The sequence below is a fragment of the Oncorhynchus clarkii genome, unplaced genomic scaffold (assembly GCF_045791955.1).
Source record: "Oncorhynchus clarkii lewisi isolate Uvic-CL-2024 unplaced genomic scaffold, UVic_Ocla_1.0 unplaced_contig_4274_pilon_pilon, whole genome shotgun sequence".
In the NCBI taxonomy this organism is placed as follows: Eukaryota; Metazoa; Chordata; class Actinopteri; order Salmoniformes; family Salmonidae; genus Oncorhynchus; species Oncorhynchus clarkii.
In genome coordinates this window covers 65,661-87,820 of record NW_027260912.1, presented here as the reverse complement: position 1 = coordinate 87,820, position 22,160 = coordinate 65,661, and the positions used below count along the sequence as shown (strand labels likewise).

General features: G+C 43.8%; 1 protein-coding gene across 2 annotated transcripts in view; it reads left to right on the top strand.

The window, feature by feature from the left end:
• The window catches only part of LOC139402209 (collagen alpha-1(II) chain-like), an 86,339-nt gene that overhangs the window by 39,115 nt on the left and 25,064 nt on the right, over positions 1-22,160 (top strand). For both annotated transcript variants that reach the window (XM_071146315.1, XM_071146316.1), the window contains 21 exons: positions 1,201-1,254; positions 2,713-2,766; positions 3,509-3,562; positions 3,788-3,832; positions 4,034-4,087; positions 4,718-4,762; positions 6,565-6,618; positions 10,185-10,283; positions 10,613-10,657; positions 14,362-14,460; positions 14,650-14,703; positions 16,176-16,283; positions 16,722-16,775; positions 18,048-18,146; positions 18,512-18,565; positions 19,008-19,106; positions 20,045-20,098; positions 20,494-20,547; positions 20,868-20,921; positions 21,596-21,694; positions 21,844-21,942. In XM_071146315.1, coding sequence (XP_071002416.1) covers positions 1,201-1,254; positions 2,713-2,766; positions 3,509-3,562; positions 3,788-3,832; positions 4,034-4,087; positions 4,718-4,762; positions 6,565-6,618; positions 10,185-10,283; positions 10,613-10,657; positions 14,362-14,460; positions 14,650-14,703; positions 16,176-16,283; positions 16,722-16,775; positions 18,048-18,146; positions 18,512-18,565; positions 19,008-19,106; positions 20,045-20,098; positions 20,494-20,547; positions 20,868-20,921; positions 21,596-21,694; positions 21,844-21,942 — 1,431 coding nt within the window. The remainder of the gene's footprint in view (positions 1-1,200; positions 1,255-2,712; positions 2,767-3,508; positions 3,563-3,787; positions 3,833-4,033; positions 4,088-4,717; positions 4,763-6,564; positions 6,619-10,184; positions 10,284-10,612; positions 10,658-14,361; positions 14,461-14,649; positions 14,704-16,175; positions 16,284-16,721; positions 16,776-18,047; positions 18,147-18,511; positions 18,566-19,007; positions 19,107-20,044; positions 20,099-20,493; positions 20,548-20,867; positions 20,922-21,595; positions 21,695-21,843; positions 21,943-22,160) is intronic.

Genomic DNA, 22,160 nt, shown 5'->3' with positions numbered 1-22,160 from the left:
CGTCCCCACCAACCCAACACCATATCCCATCGTCCCCACCAACCCACCACCATATCCCATCGTCCCCACCAACCCACCACCATATCCCATCGTCCCCACCAACCCACCAACCCACCACCATATCCCATCGTCCCCACCAACACACCAACCCACCACCATATCCCATCGTCCCCACCAACCCACCAACCCACCACCATATCCCATCGTCCCCACCAACCCCACCAACCCACCACCATATCCCATCGTCCCCACCAACCCCACCAACCCACCACCATATCCCATCGTCCCCACCAACCCACCAACCCACCACCATATCCCACCAACCCACCACCATATCCCATCTTCACTGACTCCTGTGGAATCGAAGACTTAATTCAACTCCGATGGAGTCAAATGTAACACTGTTTTGGGGTTTATATTGGTCCCACACCCATATTGTGTTAAAACTACTCTGGTCATGGTGTTAATATTTTAGGGGAGTTAAAATGACAGTAAATATCTGACTCACAAAGAGCTGCTTAAATTCAACTTCAACTGCCATTTGACTTTTTTCGCTGTTGTTGTTTTTTTAAATCAGCTTTCTTGACATTTTACAATTTAATGTGCTGTTTTGAATTAACAATAGATTCCAGCAGAGTTAAATTCTCTTTGAGTTATAAGGGTGTAAACTGTCACATTATGATACTTTGTTATGTGATATTCAATCCCTGTTAGAGCTTCCTGCAAGTTGAATTTAACAGGGATTTATACAGTCCCACAAAATGGGTGTGGGACCAAAGAAACCTCAAAATATAATTGTTATAAATAGATATGCAGTTAGGGAGGGTAAAGAAATTAAACATTTATATTGGAAATGCAATTCCTCCATTTAGCCACTAGGTGGTATCAGGCTGACCCAGCAGTCATGTATCCATCTATCCCCCAGGATGCATTGTTTGCTAACTGAATTTCAATTTTCAAACTAATTAGCATCAAAACCTAAATATGTTAATTATTTATTGATTCATTCATTTTTTACATTTTTAAATCTTTTACTATTTTTGTGTTGTATTTAAAAATATATATATATTTTACTATTTATGTGTTGTATTGTTATTTTTTATCTTTTACTATTTATGTATTTTATTTGTTTGTTCATTGAATATTGTAACTAACTGGCCTACTGGCCCTCGTCTCCCTTCCGTCCTGTCTCTGCTGTAGGGTGAGGCTGGCAAACCCGGCAAAGGTGGTGAACGTGGACCTTCTGGTCCTCAGGTATGGTTTCATTTATCTCTTTATCATCTGTTATTGGTTAATTCATCTGTTAATATAGCTCTTCATTTATCCCTACATTTATCTGTTATTGGTTAATTCATCTGTTAATATAGCTCTTCATTTATCTCTTTATCATCTGTTATTGGTTAATTAATCTGTTAATATAGCTCTTCATTTATCTCTTTATCATCTGTTATTGGTTAATTCATCTGTTAATATAGCTCTTCATTTATCTCTTTATCATCTGTTATTGGTTAATTCATCTGTTAATATAGCTCTTCATTTATCTCTTTATCATCTGTTATTGGTTAATTAATCTGTTAATATAGCTCTTCATTTATCTCTTTATCATCTGTTATTGGTTAATTCATCTGTTAATATAGCTCTTCATTTATCTCTTTATCATCTGTTATTGGTTAATTAATCTGTTAATATAGCTCTTCATTTATCTCTTTATCATCTGTTATTGGTTAATTCATCTGTTAATATAGCTCTTCATTTATCTCTTTATCATCTGTTATTGGTTAATTCATCTGTTAATATAGCTCTTCATTTATCTCTTTATCATCTGTTATTGGTTAATTCATCTGTTAATATAGCTCTTCATTTATCTCTTTATCATCTGTTATTGGTTAATTAATCTGTTAATATAGCTCTTCATTTATCTCTTTATCATCTGTTATTGGTTAATGAATCTGTTAATATATATCTTCATTTATCCCTACATTTATCTGTTCATTTATCTACTCACAGTTTTTCTCACAGCCTATTCATGCTGCCTCAGTAATTACATTTGTACACACACTATCCCAATATGATCAGTCAAGAAGAGAAGTGTATTTGACAGACATAACAGGCATACCATCTACAGTCAGAAGACTCTCCAAGATGATTCAGTCAGATACAGTACAGTTAGAAGACTCTCCAAGATGATTCAGTCAGATACAGTCCAGTCAGAAGACTCCAAGATGATTCAGTCAGATACAGTACAGTTAGAAGACTCTCCAAGATGATTCAGTCAGATACAGTCCAGTCAGAAGACTCCAAGATGATTCAGTCAGATACAGTACAGTTAGACGACTCTCCAAGATGATTCAGTCAGATACAGTACAGTTAGAAGACTCTCCAAGATGATTCAGTCAGATACAGTCCAGTCAGAAGACTCCAAGATGATTCAGTCAGATACAGTCCAGTCAGAAGACTCCAAGATGATTCAGTCAGACAAGACAAAGAGAGAAAGAGCTGTTCTCTACTAAATCAACCCTGATGTCACCTGGCCCTCTGGCCCTCTGGCCCTCTGGCCATCATATGCCTGGCTCTAAACCAGAGCAGGAAAGCAGATCCTGAGAATAACTGAATAGGGAAAAATGATTTAATTCTCTCTCATCTCTCCTTTATCTATCTATCTTTCTCTTTCTCTCCTCTTTTTATGTTGTTCTCTATTCTTCTCTACAACAGGGAGCTCGTGGATTCCCAGGAACTCCCGGTCTGCCTGGAATCAAGGGCCACAGAGTGAGTTATGTCATAGTTATGTCATAGTTATGTCATAGTTATGTCATAGGAATGATAATGCAAAATATATACTTTTACTTTAGCAGGTAAGTTGACTGAAAACAGATTCTCATTTACAGCAACGATCTGGGGAATAGTTACAGAGGAGAGGGGGGGGGGGGGGGGAGTGAGTGAGCCAGTTGGAAGCTGGGGAGGATTAAGTAGCCAGATTCTGAATTTAGCCAGGACACTCTTACGATAAGTAACATGGGCTCTTTAGTGACCACAGAGAGTCAGGACGCACGTATAACGTCCCATCCGAAAGACGGCACCCTACACAGGGCAATGTCCCCAATCACTGCCCTTAGGTAAGAGGAAAGAGTGCCTCCTACCTGCTGTCGGGAACCACTTCCAGCAGCATCTGGTCTCCCATCCAGGAAGCGACCCTGCTTAGCCTCAGAGGCAAGCGAGTAGTGGGAGGCCCGGTGGTACTGTATGCTGCTGGCTCTAATATGTAATACGGCATCTTCAAATGTGTTCTTTCCTGTCTAGCTGATTTTAGTGTCGTTGTATGTTTTCCTCTGTTCTGCTGCTGCAACAACGCCCAGTCAACGAGCCAGTAAAGATGCTGTGAATAATCCTTCACTGATTTTGACTCTTGGCTCTCAGTCAAATCAAATCAAATGTATTTTATAAAGCCATTTTTACATCAGCCAATGTCACAAAGTCCCGCTCTCATGATATCGTGTTTATCTCTTTCCAGGGTTATCCAGGTCTGGATGGACTCAAGGGAGAGGGTGGAGCTGCTGGTTCTAAGGTGGGAAGGACTCTACAATAGAATTATCTATCTCTCTCACGTTATTTTAATCTCACACATATCCTGGTTGACTTCCCTTCTGTACCAGAAACATCTCTTGAACGTTCTCTCTTTTTGCTGTCTCTCTCTCTCTCTCTTTCTCTCTCTCTCTCTCTCTCTCTCTCTCTCTCTCTCTCTCTCTCTCTCTCTCTCTCTCTCTCTCTGTTCTGTTCTGTTCTGTTGTAGGGTGAGTCTGGTGCTCCCGGTGAGAATGGCGCTCCAGGACCAATGGTGAGTACAGATACAGAAGTGATGTAGCGTAGTACTGTATCTGTCACGTTGATGAGCTCCTGTAGACTGAGAACTACTCTCAGTAGATCTGCCACACATACGATATACAATATCTGATATGTTACTGATCAGCTGTACAGATAATTCTGTTTACTGTTTACTGATTGTAACCTGTGCTCCTCTCTCTCTCCCTCTCTAAAGGGACCACGCGGTCTGCCCGGTGAGAGAGGTCGTCCCGGACCCTCTGGTTCTGCTGTAAGTACCTTCTCCTGGCCTAGAACTCAGCCTGGAACCTCCTGCTTAGAACTCATTCTAGAACTTCCCCCTAGAACTCAGCCTGGAATCTCCTGCTTTGGAACTCATTCTAGAACTTCCCCCTAGAACTCAGCCTGTAACCTCCTGCTTTGGAACTCCTTCTAGAACTTCCCCCTAGAACTCAGCCTGGAACCTCCTGCTTAGAACTCATTCTAGAACTTCCACCTAGAACTCAGCCTGTAACCTCCTGCTTTGGAACTCATTCTAGAACTTCCCCCTAGAACTCATCCTGTAACCTCCTGCTTAGAACTCATTCCAGAACTCAAAATAGAGCTCCCAGAACCGTGTAACATGACCATGGTCTCTACTCAAACCAGCCCCAGATCCGTACCCAGACTGTAGTGACCTCACAATTCGGAAAGTGAAAGTGAAGGACCTGAACCTCAAAGTCAAATCACAGACAGAGAGAGAACTCTAGCTGGCTTATAGCTAGCTCTCTGTTGAATAAAATTATTATTGAATGATAATTCCATGTCATGACATGGATCGTTACGTCTCAGTGTATGTTGAGTATATGTTGAGCTGGTCCTCTGCTGTGTGGTGACAGTATCTTGTGTTTCTTCTGTCTAGGGCGCTCGTGGTAATGACGGTCTGTCTGGCCCTGCTGGTCCTCCTGTAAGTCTTACAGTTTTATTCATTGTTTCATTTCACTGTATAGTATATATATATATATATATATATACGGAGTATACAAAACATTAAGAACACCTGCTTTTTCCATGGTATAGACTGACCAGGTGAATCCAAGTGAAAGCTATGATCCCTTATTGATGTCACTTGTTAAATCCACTTCAGTCAGTGTAGATGAAAGGGAGGAGACAGGTTAAAGAAGGAATTTTAACCCTTGAGACAGTTGAGACATGTATTGTGTCTGTGTGTCATTCAGAGGGTGAATGGGTAAGATAAAACATTGAAGTGTCTTTAAACGGGGTGTGGTAGTAGGTGCCAGGCACACTGGTTTGGGTCAAGAACTGCAACACTGTTGGGTTTTTCACACTCAACAGTTTCCTGTGTGTATCAAGAATGGTCATCTACCCAAAGGACATCCAGAAAACTTGACACAAAAGTGGGAAGCATTGGAGTCAACATGGGCCAGCATCTTCGTAGAACGCTTTCCACACCTTGATGAATTGAGGCTGTTCTGAGGGCAAAAGGGGATGCAACTCAATATATATGGCAGGTAGCCTAGTGGTTAGAGGCAGGTAGCCTAGTGGTTAGAGGCAGGTAGCCTAGTGGTTAGAGGCAGGTAGCCTAGTGGTTAGAGGCAGGTAGCCTAGTGGTTAGAGGCAGGTAGCCTAGTGGTTAGAGGCAGGTAGCCTAGTGGTTAGAGGAGGCAGGTAGCCTAGTGGTTAGAGCGTTGGACTTGTAACCAAAAAGGTTGCAAGATCGAATCCCAGAGCTGACAAGGTAAAGATCTGTCATTCTGCCCCTGAACAAGGCAGTTAACCCACTGTTCCTGGGCAGTCATTGAAAAAAAGAATTTGATTTAACTAGGAAAGTCAGTTAAGAACAAATTCTTATTTACAATGACGGCCTACCAAAAGGCAAAAGACCTCCTGTGGGGACGGGGGCCTGGGATTAAAATAAATACATAAATACAATGTAAATATAGGACAAAACACACATCACAACAAGAGAGACAACACAACACTACATAAAGAGAGACCTAAGACAACAACATAGCACATAGACAACAATACAGCACACAAAGCAGCCACAACTGTCAGTTAGAGTGTCCATGATTGAGTCTTTGAAAGATGAGATTGATATAAACTGTCCAATTTGAGTGTTTGTTGCAGCTCGTTCCAGAGACCCAGGGATATGAGTGCTTTGGGGACCTTTAACAGAATGTGACTGGCAGAACGGGTGTTGTATGTGGAGGATGAGGGCTGCAGTAGATATCTCAGATAGGGGAAGTGAGACCTAAGAGGGTTTTATAAATAAACAATAACCAGTGGGTCTTGCGACAGGTACACAGAGATTACAGAACAAATTTTTACTTTCAATGACGGCCTAGGAACAGTGGGTTAACTGCCTGTTCAGAGGCAGAACGACAGATTTGTACCTTGTCAGCTCGGGAATTTGAACTTGCAACCTTCCGGTTACTAGTCCAATGCTCTAACCACTAGGCTACCCTGCCGAATCAAGTGTAGTACTAGACTAAAACGCATACACAATTCAAGTATTTATTAAAAGTTCTTATTAATCTACCGCTGGGTTTAATCTGTGTCCAGGAAACCCAGCCCGAAATGTTTCATCAGAAATGTGACTGCAATACACCTGGACGCCCTTGCAGTGGCAGCAGTGTCTGTTGACTCACTCCCTTCCCTCTCTTCTCCCCCTCCCTTCCCTTCCCTCCCCTCTCCCCCTCCCCTCCCCTCTCCCCCTCCCCTCTCTCCACACTTCACTCTCTATAGGGCCCAGTCGGTCCTGCTGGTGCTCCAGGCTTCCCCGGCTCTCCAGGTTCTAAGGTATGTCACTGATCTTCACCCTTCCCCCACTCTCTCTCTCTCTCTCTCTCTCTCTCTCTCTCTCTCTCTCTCTCTCTCTCTCTCTCTCTCTCTCTCTGTTTCTCTAACTCTAGCTCAGAAAGAATTTGAAAGAAAAAGGTGAGAAAAGAGTGAAAGTGGTGAAACCGGAGAAGGCAGCATTGAAAAGTGCTCTAAAAATAAAATCTATTTTCCTTCATCTGGGTGGAATATTTGAGAGGTTTGTGGTTCGGGAGGTGTGTTGTTTTTTTCTCTCTCACTGTCTCTCTGTCTCTCTGTCTCTCTGTCTCTCTCTCCCTCTCTCTCTCCGCTTGGGACTGATTTGATTCATTCCTTCTGAACGATAACTAGTGTGTGTGTGTGTGTGTGTGTGTGTGTGTGTGTGTGTGTGTGTGTGTGTGTGTGTGTGTGTGTGTGTGTGTGTGTGTGTGTGTGTGTGTGTGTGTGTGTGTGTGTGTGTGTGTGTGTGTGTGTGTGTGTGTGTGTGTGTGTGCGTGCGTGCGTGCGTGCGTGCGTGCGTGCGTGCGTGCGTGCGTGCGTGCGTGCGTGCGTGCGTGCGTGCGTGCGTATGACTAATGTTAAAAAAACACACAGTGAGACAGTAACTTGACCCAGATGTGTGAACGACAGTGTGTTAAACTATATATACAAAATTCTGTGGACTGCACAGAGGCCTGATCTCAACCCAATCGAACACCTTTGGGATGAATTGGAACGTCGACTGCAGGTCTAATCGCCCAACATCAGTGCCCGACCTCACTAATGCTCTTGTGGCTGAATGGACGCAAATCCCCACAGCAAAGTCCCAACATATAGTGGAAAGCCTTCCCAGAAGAGTGGAGGCTGTTATATCAGCAATGTTCCAAAATCTAGTGGAAAGCCTTCCCAGAAGAATGGAGGCTGTTATATCAGCAATGTTCCAACATCTAGTGGAAAGCCTTCCCAGAAGAGTGGAGGCAGTTATAGCAGCAATGTTCCAACATCTAGTGGAAAGCCTTCCCAGAATGGAGGCTGTTATAGCAGCAATGTTCCAACATCTAGTGGAAAGCCATCCCAGAAGAATGGAGGCTGTTATAGCAGCAATATTCCAACATCTAGTGGAAAGCCTTTCCAGAAGAATGGAGGCTATTATAGCAGCAATGTGGTGACAAACTCCATATCAATGCCCATGATTTTGGAATGAGATGTTCGACGAGAAGGTGTCCACATACTTTTGGCCACGTGGTGGACCTCTAGAAACCTATAAACAGTCAGGTTTCAGTTTGCCTGTTAATTCCTGCTGCGCGCTTTCCTAATAAAACTCAGGTCATCCTCGCAAAAGAGTTTTCTAACCCTCGAGGCTTCTTTCCTGGTAAAATTAAAGGCTGAATGAGACGATGTATCCTCAGCTTGCGAAAAATGTAAATTCAGGATACCCAAAGACATGTATTCATTAACACTCCATTGGTTAGATTTGGTTTTATTTGATTTATTAGGATCCCCATTAGAAGACGCCAATGGTGACAGCTCGTCTTACTGGGGTCCGACACATGATGAATATTAGGATCCCCATTAGAAGACACCAATGGTGACAGCTCGTCTTACTTGGGTCCGGAACATAATGAATAGGACGTTAGAGACAAAAGACTTCACAATTTACATACATTTTGAAAGCATTTGACATGTAGTATGTGTGTGTGTGTGTGTGCGTGCGTGCGTGCGTGCGTGCGTGCGTGTGTGTGTGTGTGCGTGTGCGTGTGTGCCCATGGCTCTCCCTGACCTAGACTATCAGGCAGGGACAGTAACATCATGGACTACTGAAGGGTGGGACTAATAACAACAAGAAAAACTCATGTAAAATATACTTTGTCCTTAAAATGTAAAAAGGTTCAAAAATTTTGTTAAACAGCACAGTTAAAAAATATATGTCAAATAGAAATCAAACGTGAAGGTCTTCAGAGACAGAGGGGAGGGGTTGGAGGAGGGGTGGCAGGGTTAGGGGAGGGGTGGCAGGGTTAGGGGAGGGGTGGCAGGGTTAGGGGAGGGGTGGCAGGGTTAGGGGAGGGGTGGCAGGGTTAGGGGAGAGGTGGCAGGGTTAGGGGAGGGGTAGCAGGGTTAGGGGAGGGGTGGCAGGGTTAGGGGATCGGTGGCAGGGTTAGGGGAGGGGTGGCAGGGTTAGGGGAGGGGTGGCAGGGTTAGGGGAGGGGTAGCAGGGTTAGGGGAGGGGTGGCAGGGTTAGGGGATCGGTGGCAGGGTTAGGGGAGGGGTGGCAGGGTTAGGGGAGGGGTGGCAGGGTTAGGGGAGGGGTAGCAGGGTTAGGGGAGGGGTGGCAGGGTTAGGGGATCGGTGGCAGGGTTAGGGGAGGGGTGGTAGGGTTAGGGGAGGGGTGGCAGGGTTAGGGGAGGGGTGGCAGGGTTAGGGGAGGGGTGGCAGGGTTAGGGGAGGGGCGGTAGGGTTAGGGGAGGGGTTGAGGGGAGCTGAAGGACTAAAATATACCGTGTCTGTAAAATGTATATAGAATGTATAAACAGGAAGTAGAAGCCTAAGTGTTGTTGTCCATTACTTTACCCCCGTTAGGGGAGGGGTGGCAGGGTTAGGGGAGGGGTGGTAGGGTTAGGGGAGGGGTGGCAGGGTTAGGGGAAATATATATATATTTTAAATGTATATATATATATATGTATGCATATGAAATATCTATAATATATGGTGGATTGATAGTGATGCAGACAGTTACATTGATTGAACCACCATCTATCTGCAATAATAAAGCTGAACCCCTCCCTAAAAAAACGAAAACAAACATTATGGACGACATCCCGTGCCAAAAATACCAATCTCTCCACCACCACTTGTACACATTATATTATGTCATCCTACTAAGTCTAAACACCATGGTAACAACAGTTAGGAATTTCATTCATTCATTCACCCAGTTTCCCAAAGGCTGTGACCTCACTACGCTGCGCGTAGGTCGAAGCCTTGTCTGACAATATTTAGTCAGGATAAATGTCCTCGTTCTGTTTTGTCAGACCAGTCTGTAAACCATCAGAAACGTGGCTACTGCACTTTCCCCTCATAAAATAACTTTTATATGAAAGCTAAAGTTCATTTCATTTTGACAAAAGTAGGGTTACTTCTTTTTATTCAAATGCAGCCAATGTTGCTGTAACACTTTTACTCTTCATACCGAGACTTTATACAGTCCTTATATGGAAATGACCGACTTGGTTTTTCAATTAAGATTAAACACTTCTGACTTAAGTTTTGACCAGATTGGAAAACTTGAATAAACTTAGTTTATTTGACATCGTGCAAATCCATAACCAATCAAACAGAATCGTCAATTTGCTCAAAAGAGACTCTTTACTGCAATGATGCTAATGACTGACTGACTGATTGGATTATTGATTCATTCATAGATTAATTGATCGATTGGTTGTTTGTGTGATTGATTGATTTAATGATTTATTGGATTATTGAATAATTTATTGATTCATAATCGATTGGTTGTTCATTTGATTGATTGATTGATTGAAGTGTTGTATTATTGATTGATTGTCTCTCTCCAGGGAGAAGCTGGCCCCACCGGTGCTCGTGGACCTGAGGGCGCCCAGGGACCCCGTGGAGAGTCAGGAACCCCCGGATCTCCCGGACCCGCCGGCGCTTCTGTGAGTGTCCCCATAAAAAGTGTCCCCATAAAAAGTGTCCTCATAAAAAGTGTCCCCATAAAAAGTGTCCCCATAAAAAGTGTCCCCATAAAAAATGTCCCCATAAAAAGTGGCCCCGCAAAAAAAGTGGCCCCATAAAACAGTGTCCCTGTAAAACAGTGTCCCCAAATACTGTCCCTAAACAGTCCCCATGCGTGTCCCCATAAACCTGTGTGTTAGTGTTCCAAGTCACATGACTAGGGCTTTTCCTGATTGAACTATGACCTTACGTATTATTCTATAAGATATGGCCATGTGAAAAGATGTTCTTACTCTGTCCTTCCCCACAGGGTAACCCTGGTACTGATGGTATTGGAGGATCTAAAGGATCAGCTGTGAGTATACCAGACAACCTCTCCTCTGTCTCTGTCTCCCTCTCTCCCTCTCTCCCTCTGTCCTCTGTCTCTGTCTCCCTCTCTCCCTCTGTCCTCTGTCTCTGTCTCCCTCCCTCCCTCTGTCCTCTGTCTCTGTCTCCCTCTCTCCCTTTCTCCTCTGTCTCTGTCTGCCTCCCTCTCTCCCCTGTCTCTGTCTCCCTCTCTCCCTCTCTCCTCTGTCTCTGTCTCCCTCTCTCCCTCTCTCCTCTGTCTCTCTCCCTCCCTCCCTCTCTCCTCTGTCTCTGTCTCCCCCCTCTCTACTCTTCTCCTGTCTTCCTCCCTCCCTCTCTCCTCTTCTCCTGTCTCCCTCTCTCCCTCTCTCCTCGGTCTTTGTCTCCCTCCCCCCTCTCTCTCTCCTCTTCTCCTGTCTCCCTCTCTCCCTCTCTCCCATGTCTCTGTCTCCCTCCCTCTCTCCCCTCTCTCTGTCTCCCTCCCTCCCTCTCTCCCCTGTCTCTGTCTACCTCCCTCTCTCCTCTGTCTCTGTCTCCCTCCCTCCCTCTCTCCTCTTCTCCTGTCTCCCTCCCTCTCTTCCATGTCTCTGTCTCCCTCCCTCTCTCCCCTGTCTCTGTCTCCCTCTCTCCCTCTCTCCTCTGTCTATGTCTCCCTCCCTCCCTCTCTCCTCTTCTCCTGTCTCCCTCCCTCTCTCCTATGTCCCTGTCTCCCTCCCTCTCTCCCCTGTCTCTGTCTCCCTCCCTCCCTCTCTCCCCTGTCTCTGTCTCCCTCTCTCCCCTGTCTCTGTCTCCCTGCCTCCCTATCTCGTCTGTCTCCCTCCCTCCCTCTCTCCCCTGTCTCTGTCTCCCTCTCTCCTCTTCTCCTGTCTCCCTCCCTCTCTCCCATGTCCCTGTCTCCCTCCCTCTCTCCCCTGTCTCTGTCTCCCTCCCTCCCTCTCTCCCCTGTCTCTGTCTCCCTCTCTCCCCTGTCTCTGTCTCTCTGCCTCCCTATCTCCCCTGTCTCTGTCTCCCTCCCTCCCTCTCTCCCCTGTCTCTGTCTCCCTCCCTCCCTCTCTCCCCTGTCTCTGTCTCCATCCCTCCCTCTCTCCCCTGTCTCTGTCTCCATGCCTCCCTCTCTCCCCTGTCTCTGTCTCCCTCCCTCCCTCTCTCCTCTGTCTCTGTTTCCCTCCCTCTCTCCCCTGTCTCTTTCCCTCCCTCTCTCCCCTGTCTCTGTCTCCCTCCCTCCCTCTCTCCCCTGTCTCTGTTTCCCTCCCTCTCTCCCCTGTCTTTGTCTCCCTCCATCTCGCCTCTGTCTCTGTCTCCCTCCCTCTCTACCCTGTCTCTGTTTCCATTTACCTGGTCAGGTGACGTGGTTAGGGAACGCTCTTGGTCCTAACTTCCCCCTAGAACAAGAAGAATAATTTAGATCAGGTCCTAACTTCCCCCTAGAACAAGAAGAATAATTTAGATCAGGTCCTAACTTCCCCCTAGAACAAGAAGAATCATTTAGATCAGGTCCTAACTTCCCCCTAGAACAAGAAGAATCATTTAGATCAGGTCCTAACTTCCCCCTAGAACAAGAAGAATCATTTAGATCAGGTCCTAACTTCCCCCTAGAACAAGAAGAATCATTTAGATCAGGTCCTAACTTCCCCCTAGAACAAGAATAATCATTTAGATCAGGTCCTAACTTCCCCCTAGAACAAGAAGAATCATTTAGATCAGGTCCTAACTTCCCCCTAGAACAAGAAGAATCATTTAGATCAGGTCCTAACTTCCCCCTAGAACAAGAAGAATCATTTAGATCAGGTCCTAACTTCCCCCTAGAACAAGAAGAATCATTTAGATCAGGTCCTAACTTCCCCCTAGAACAAGAAGAATCATTTAGATCAGGTCCTAACTTCCCCCTAGAACAAGAAGAATCATTTAGATCAGGTCCTAACTTCCCCCTAGAACAAGAAGAATCATTTAGATCAGGTCCTAACTTCCCCCTAGAACAAGAATAATCATTTAGATCAGGTCCTAACTTCCCCCTAGAACAAGAAGAATCATTTAGATCAGGTCCTAACTTCCCCCTAGAACAAGAAGAATCATTTAGATCAGGTCCTAACTTCCCCCTAGAACAAGAAGAATCATTTAGATCAGGTCCTAACTTCCCCCTAGAACAAGAAGAATCATTTAGATCAGGTCCTAACTTCCCCCTAGAACAAGAAGAATCATTTAGATCAGGTCCTAACTTCCCTCTAGAACAAGAAGAATCATTTAGATCAGGTCCTAACTTCCCCCTAGAACAAAAATAATCATTTAGATCAGGTCCTAACTTCCCCCTAGAACAAGAATAATCATTTAGATCAGGTCCTAACTTCCCCCTAGAACAAGAAGAATCATTTAGATCAGGTCCTAACTTCCCCCTAGAACAAAAATAATAATTTAGATCAGGTCCTAACTTCCCCCTAGAACAAGAAGAATCATTTAGATCAGGTCCTAACTTCCCCCTAGAACAAGAAGAATCATTTAGATCAGGTCCTAACTTCCCCCTAGAACAAGAAGAATCATTTAGATCAGGTCCTAACTTCCCCCTAGAACAAGAAGAATCATTTAGATCAGGTCCTAACTTCCCTCTAGAACAAGAATAATCATTTAGATCAGGTCCTAACTTCCCTCTAGAACAAGAAGAATCATTTAGATCAGGTCCTAACTTCCCCCTAGAACAAGAAGAATCATTTAGATCAGGTCCTAACTTCCCCCTAGAACAAGAAGAATCATTTAGATCAGGTCCTAACTTCCCCCTAGAACAAGAAGAATCATTTAGATCAGGTCCTAACTTCCCTCTAGAACAAGAATAATCATTTAGATCAGGTCCTAACTTCCCTCTAGAACAAGAATAATCATTTAGATCAGGTCCTAACTTCCCCCTAGAACAAGAAGAATCATTTAGATCAGGATCAGTCAGGTGTGTTACGACACGTTCAGTTAGTTATGGCTTAGACCAGAAACACACACACACACACACACACACACACACACACACACACACGCATGCACGCACACACGCACACGCACACGCACACACACACACAGACATCTGTCACCTACATAATAGTCAAGCAGACTGCAGCTGATTCTTGGCGCTGGAATGTAGGAGTGAGATCAAGGTCCAGGCATGTCTGTAGCTTCAGCACCTCTGCCACCTGTTCCACCCACTAACTCATGTTACACTGAAGACATATATTTATATGTATATATTTATACTTCTTATTCCATCCCTTTAGATGTGTGTGTATTAGGTCATTGTTGGGGAATTGTTAGATTACATGTTAGATATTTCTGCAATGTCGGAACTAGAAGCACAAGAATAGAATGCACAAGCATTTCGCTACACTCGCATTAACATCTGCTAACCATGTGTATGTGACCAATAACATCTGCTAACCATGTGTATGTGACCAATAACATCTGCTAACCATGTGTATGTGACCAATAACATCTGCTAACCATGTGTATGTGACCAATAAAATGTGATTTGATTTGAGCCATACATCAAAAAGCCTAGATAAATAAAGTTGTATATTTTTTCCCCTCGTTGATCTAGAAGCAGTGAACACATCACAACTTATTTTCAGATCTCGATATCATCCTGTTACTCGGTTTAGTGTTCCCTTCCAATATCACACAGGGATCCTTTCAGCGTGATGATTGATTGATTGATACGTGATTGACATCTCTCTACTACAGGGTGCTCCTGGTATCGCTGGCGCGCCTGGCTTCCCCGGGCCCCGTGGCCCTCCAGGACCCCAGGGGGCCACTGGACCTCTCGGACCAAAGGGAACATCTGTACGTCTAAACTGTCTCTCCTCAAATCTGTTTCTCCAAACTTGTTATAATATGTAATGAATGTCAGGGATGGTACGATGTAGTAGAGTAAAATACTGTTATGTGATTCAGTTTGCATTTCAAGGCTAGTAATATACAACTTCATTGGTCTGTAACAATGATCCATGTGTTTTTTGTCTTCTTCTTTAGGGTGACCCCGGTATCCCAGGTTTCAAGGGTGAGGCTGGACCCAAGGGAGAGCTTGTGAGTGTTATTATTTTTGAAGCTGCTGCTCTTACCACTGTGCTTTTGTCCGAACTCTGTCTCTGTCTCTGTCTCTCTCTCTCTCTCTCTCTCTCTCTCTCTCTCTCTCTCTCTCTCTCTCTCTCTCTCTGTCTCTGTCTCTGTCTCTGTCTCTGTCTCTGTCTCTGTCTCTGTCTCTGTCTCTGTCTCTCTCTCTCTCTCTCTCTCTCTCTCTCTCTCTCTCTCTCTCTCTCTCTCTCTCTCTCTTTCTCTCTCTCTCTCTCTCTCTCTCTCTCTCTCTCTCTCTCTCTCTCTCTCTCTCTCTCTCTCTCTCTCTCTCTCTCTCTCTGTCTCTGTCTCTGTCTCTGTCTCTGTCTCTCTCTCTCTCTCTGTCTCTCTCTCTCTCTCTCTCTCTCTCTCTCTCTCTCTCTGTCTCTGTCTCTGTTGTATGTCTCCATCATTCTTTCATCTTTCCTCTCTGATAGCTAAGTAATCCCTCAACATACTGGACAAGGTCCAAGAGTTTATAACACCCCATGAAACACACACACAGTATGGAGAGCATCCCAGATTTCTTCCAGACGGTAACAGAGTTTGTAACTGGTCACAAGGGAGTCCTATTTATTTATTACCGCTCAACAATCCAGCATTAGGATAACTAATGGCGCAGGCAAGCAACAGAAAAACATTTTATGATAGTTTCTAAAAGAAAATCAAGATGGCTTATTTATCATGAGAAAACTCTGACCCCCCCAAAGTATTTACCAAGCTGCAGAGATCTTACTTAATGATAAGACTTCCACTTCCTCTTTTTGTTGAGTCTTCCCACCCAGCTTCACCTGACATCAGCATGTTAGCATCTTGAACAGTTTCTCTCCCTTCTTAGTATCTTGGCTATAGTGCCCTCAACCTCAAGTCATCTTGCAGTACAATCTTTCAATTGAATTGATTGATTTTTTTTTAGAGATGATGGATATTAAATCAAATCAAATGTATTTATAAAGCCCTTCTTACATCTCAAAGTGCTGTACAGAAACCCAGCCTAAAACCCCAAACAGCAAGCAATGCAGGTGTAGAAGCACGGTGGCTAGGAAAAACTCCCTAGAAAGGCACGAACCTAGGAAGAAACCTAGAGAGGAACCAGGCTATGTGGGGTGGCCAGTTCTCTTCTGGCTGTGCCGGGTGGAGATTATAACAGAACATGGCCAAGATGTTCAAATATTCATAGATGACCAGCATGGTCAAATAATATAAATCACAGTTGTTGTCGAGGGTGCAGCAAGTCGGCACCTCAGGAGTAAATGTCAGTTGGCTTTTCATAGCCAATCATTCAGAGTATCTCTACCTCTCCTGCTGTCTCTAGAGAGTTGAAAACAGCAGGTCTGGGACAGGTAGCACGTCCGGTGAACAGGTCAGGGTTCCACAGCCGCAGGCAGAACAATTGAAACTGGAGCATTAAATGTGATTACTGACATCCAGTTGTTTTTGTTTAGGGACCAGCCGGTCCACAAGGAGCACTTGGCCCTGCAGGAGAGGAGGGGAAGAGGGGACCCAGAGGAGAGCCCGGCGCTGCTGGACCTCTTGGACCTCCCGGAGAGAGAGTGAGTACCACCCATGTGATCACCCGTGTGATCACCCATGTGACCACCCACGTTATCACACATGTGATCACCCATGTGCTCACCCATGTTACCACCCATGTGATCACCCATGTTATCACCCACATGATCACCCACATGATCACCCACGTTATCACCCATGTTATCACCCATGTTATCTCCCCGTCAGAATACACACGGCCACCTATCATTCCCTAACCACTTGTCGAGGCGCTATGTGTTTTGTATGCCGTAAAACTGAGGAAATGACATGAGCAGCTACTAGACCTGTGTGCGGCCACAGAACGGGCTGTCCGTTCCATTTTATATTCATCACACACGATGGTCTCACTCCCAGCGTTAAATGTTGAATCGTTTTTTTTTCTTATTTTCTTCCTGACCTCACCCTGAACCCTGTTGTTGTTGTTGTTTTTTGTTTAGGGCGCCCCCGGTAACCGTGGTTTCCCAGGTCAGGATGGTCTGGCTGGTCCCAAGGTAAGCGTCACCATGACAACGTGGTCCCAGAGGATGGGATTATCGTTATTAAGGGGATGGGAAACTAACTGCTGTGGTACAGGATACGTTCACCCTCAACTGAATAGGCTACTCTAAAACTGGCAGGACTAGGGAGATGAATTCTATACTACATGAGTCAGCAGTGACATGGCTGTAAATCTGAAACCATGGCGATCACGGCAGATAGACTTATCCACAGCACTGCAGGGTTATACACGCAGTTAGCTGAGCATTTAATCCACAGTTAAACATCCCGTGCTTGAATAGTAGTGACGATTCTTCCTCGCTGACTCAAATCGCTGATATATTGGAATCCTTAGGCGATTGCAACCCCAATCTGACTAAATATTCTGCGACAATATTTAGTCACAGCTGTGAATGACAGAAAATGATGAGTCACAAAGAAAAGACATGGCTTCTGTTGGTGTCAGTGGAGTCAACTGTAATTCCACTATTAACCACCAGAGGTCAGCACCAAACCTCATCCACACCACCGACTTTAGACCCAATGTCTCAGACTGGAAGCATTTCATTTCATTATAAATGAATCTATTGTTCACTTTTTTTTTTTATTCCTATTCATTAAATATGGTGAATGAGTCAGAAGGGATATTTTCTCAGTTCATCATGTCAAGACAATTGACTCCCGTCATTTTGACATGTCATTTCCAGGTCCTCAGAGGCCCGGTTGCCTAGCGTAGCCTCGGTGTGAAGTGACTAGACGGAGAGGATGTTATCCACATAGAGGTGAATTCTAACTTCCACTCAAGTCAAATTAATGTCAATTCGACTTAAATGGAAGCGAGGATTCGCCCCGGAGTGACTGACTCATTGTCCTTCTTAAAAATTATCTAAACCTCCATGACACTTCACAAGATGACTATATCCCAGAAGAAAAAAAATAAAGGAACATCTGTAATGGTCTGTTGAGGTTTATTAAGGGACAAACACACAGGCTTACATTTTAGTATGTCACAGTGTCAAACACTTCCCTCAGTGCGTCTTCAGTTGATTTGTAGTCCTAATGCAGGGTTCACTGTAGCCTCATTTAAAGTGTCTGTGGAGGTAGATGTGTCTTGATTTGGTTAATTTAGTGATTAATCGATTGATTGATTGATTGATCTCCACTGAGTAACTGTATTATTTGACCTCCTAATACAGGGAACAACTGGCGTTGGTCTTAATTGATTGATTGATTGATTGATTGATTGAAATTCTCCATTGAGTAGCACATTTGTCCTCTTAATCCAGGGAGCCCCTGGCGAGCGTGGAGTCGGCGGCGTGTCCGGCCCTAAGGGAGCCGGCGGTGACCCTGGTCGCCCTGGCGAGCCCGGTCTTCCTGGCGCAAGAGTAAGTTCCACTTCAATATCGTTCTGCCGTCTGCAACAGCAGTATGTATCAATGCTCTGGTAAGATAGAATAGTTCTCCCAACTATGACTGAATAACTCAATACATTATCTCTGTAGTTTTTGACATCATCACGTTGTACCTATGCTACCCCAGGTCTTTTGTGTATATGTATGTTACTGTAGTTTGGTCTCAAATCTCCAACATCATTAAACATATAGGCTCATATAGGTGCAATGGCTGCTCTGCCAAGACATGATCACTGGAGATTTGACACACATACAGTACACTTTTGATGAGTCCGAGTTGAATTTCTCAGGGCTTTTAGGAAGTTTGATCCAAATGTGTCTCTCTGCTTGTCCTGTAGGGTCTTACTGGTCGTCCTGGAGATACTGGTCCTCAAGGCAAAGTTGGACCTGGTGTAAGTACACTGTGCTTGTTGTTTGTTTTGATCAATGACTGTAAAAAAATATGTTTATTTTAAATGTTTATTTTAAACATGAACTTGATCACTAGATGAGTCATTATTTTCACAGGACTCTGACCAATGATTTAAATAGACACTAGATGAATCAGTACGTTCACAGGACTCTGACCAATGATTTATATAGACACTAGATGACTGACTGGGTTTATATACATCATTGACTCTGACAGTGTAGAAAATCCCTCAGGTGCATGACTTGACGATTTACTTCCACATTGAATTCATGTGCAACTCTATCAAATATCCATCCAGACTTCCCAGTCAGACATGACTTTACGTTATTAGGATGTCTCATCTGCTGATGAAAGATGGGCTTCACAAATAAATGTGATTGCAAGATGAATTGATAGACTGACCCTCCTGGGTTCACATTTAGGGTGCTGCTGGTGAGGATGGTCGCCCCGGGCCCCCTGGCCCTATGGGAGCCCGCGGTCAGCCTGGCGTGATGGGATTCCCCGGACCCAAGGGAGCCAACGTGAGTGTCACTGTTAGATTGATTGATTGATTTATTGGGTGTTTGATTGGTTGATTGATTGATTGATTTATTGATTGATTTATTGGATGTTTGATTGGTTGATTGATTGATTAGGTGTTTGATTGATTGATGGATTTATTGGATGTTTGATTGGTTGATTGAGTGATTTATTTATTTATTTATTTATTTATTTATTTGGTGTTTGATTAATTGATTGATTGATTTATTGGATGTTTGATTGGTTGATTGAGTGATTTATTTATTTATTTATTTGGTGTTTGATTAATTGATTGATTGATTTATTGGATGTTTGATTGGTTGATTGAGTGATTTATTTATTTATTTATTTGGTGTTTGATTAATTGATTGATTGATTTATTGGATGTTTGATTGGTTGATTGAGTGATTTATTTATTTATTTATTTGGTGTTTGATTAATTGATTGATTGATTTATTGGATGTTTGATTGGTTGATTGAGTGATTTATTTATTTATTTATTTGGTGTTTGATTAATTGATTGATTGATTTATTCATTGGGTATTTGATTGGTTGATTGATTGATTTATTTATTTATTGGGTGTTTGATTAATTGATTGATTGATTGATTTATTGGGTGTTTGATTGGTTGATTGAGTGATTTATTTATTTATTGGGTGTTTGATTAATTGATTGAGTGATTTATTTATTTATTGGGTGTTTGATTAATTGATTGAGTGATTTATTGGGTGTTTGATTGGTTGATTGAGTGATTTATTTATTTATTGGGTGTTTGATTGGTTGATTGATTGATGTATTTTAAAATATGGAGATGATATATCTCCTGATTAGGGCTCTACTCAGAGCTTGGACACTAGTTGCCATGGACAGTGTTTGTCTACTCTGGATACAGCTGGATATCCTTTGTGACTGACTGGTGGATGTGTTTTCCTGTGACTAGGGTGAGCCTGGGAAGGGAGGAGAAAAGGGGCTTCTTGGTGCCCCAGGTCTGAGGGTAAGTCATTTCTCTGTTGATCACCCAGACAGACACAGACTGCATTATGGGTAGAAATGTGGCAGAGTAAACATACCTTATACCCTCTTAGAAAGGATTAGAAATATTAAATGCTTTCAGGAATGAATTCCGATTCAACCAAATACTGCTGCAAATCATAAATAGCCTGCTAACCCTATTTTTGATGATATTATATATAATGTAAAATATGTAGAAAACACTGCTATTGTTAGGAAACCATTCCACGTACTCAGTTTATCCCCAACCAGTAGTGATAGTTATGTTTACATCTATCAGTCAACTGGCTCCCATGGCCCCATGTATGGCCTCCACACTGGTGATATCTCTCTCTCGCTTTCTCTCCTTCTCTCACATCCCTCTCTGTCTCCCTATAGGGTCTTCCTGGAAAGGATGGTGAGACTGGAGCTGCTGGACCACCTGGCCCTGCTGTGAGTGTCTTTACCTGTCCAATCACACTCTAAAACGACCTGATAACTCAAGCCTTCCCATAGCCCAGGCTGGATATAATTCTCAGTGTTCAACAAGTGTCGTTGTCAATTCACAGCTCGCTAACCTTTCTGATTTATGTTTCGTTGTGGATGTAAGATTGTATGATTATTGTAAGAATGAATCGACAAGATAAGACCAACTTGTTCACAATGACTTGGTTAGATGTGTCGATTGAGTTTAAAGGCACAATTCTTAATGAGTTTTTCACGGCAACCCAGCCACAGCTATAATGCTCAGTGTTAACCCTTATTTACCACAGGGCCCTGCTGGAGAAAGAGGAGAGCAAGGACAGCCTGGACCTTCTGGCTTCCAGGTTAGTGTCTGTCTGTCTGTCTCTGTCTGTCTGTCTGTCACTCTGCGTTCACTGTGTACCTGTCTGTCTGTCTGTCTGTCTGTCACTCTGCGTTCACTGTCTGTCTGTCTGTCTGTCTGTCTGTCTGTCTGTCTGTCTGTCTGTCACTCTGCGTTCACATGCTCCCATCATATACAGTATCACATAGACTACATGTGTCCAATCACATTGACATATAGACTACATGTGTCCAATCACATTGACATATAGACTACATGTGTCCAATCACATTGACATATAGACTACATGTGTCCAATCACATTGACATATAGACTATGTGTCCAATCACATTGACATATAGACTACATGTGTTCAATCACATTGACATATAGACTACATGTGTCCAATCACATTGACATATAGACTATGTGTCCAATCACATTGACATATAGACTACATGTGTCCAATCACATTGACATATAGACTACATGTGTCCAATCACATTGACATATAGACTACATGTGTCCAATCACATTGACATATAGACTACATGTGTCCAATCACATTGATATATAGACTACATGTGTCCAATCACATTGACACTCAACTACACTTCGCAAGAGATAACAATAGCCACTTGGTTAGTTGATTGATTGATTCACTGATTGATTCATTGATTTGCTTCCTGTATACAGGGTCTGCCCGGACCTCCCGGCCCACCTGGTGAGGGGGGCAAGCCCGGTGACATGGGTGTTCCAGGAGAGGGTGGAGCTGCTGGTGCCACTGGACCCAGAGTGAGTTTAATCTCCTCTACCTCTCATCTCCCACACCTACAATGTTCATATAGCTAACTCCCATTATGGAGAATGGGAGGAACTCATATAGAGTAATGCTGAGCAATACTATGAACCATCCATCCCTGTCTCTGTCTGTCACCCTGTAGGGTGAGCGTGGTTTCCCAGGAGAGAGAGGAGGTGCTGGGCCTCAGGGGCTGCAGGGACCTCGTGGTCTGCCTGGAACTCCTGGAACTGACGGACCCAAGGTGAGAGAAACACACTGTGGAGACCTTCTCACATACCTAATATTCCAGATGTTGGACCCTTGGCTGGTAGAATGTCACCCAGGCTAGTAAACTGTCACCCAGAGTGGTAGAATGTCACCCAGGCTAGTAGAATACCACCCAGACTGGTAGAATGTCACCCAGACTGGTAGAATGTCACCCAGGCTAGTAGAATACCACACAGACTGGTAGAATGTCAC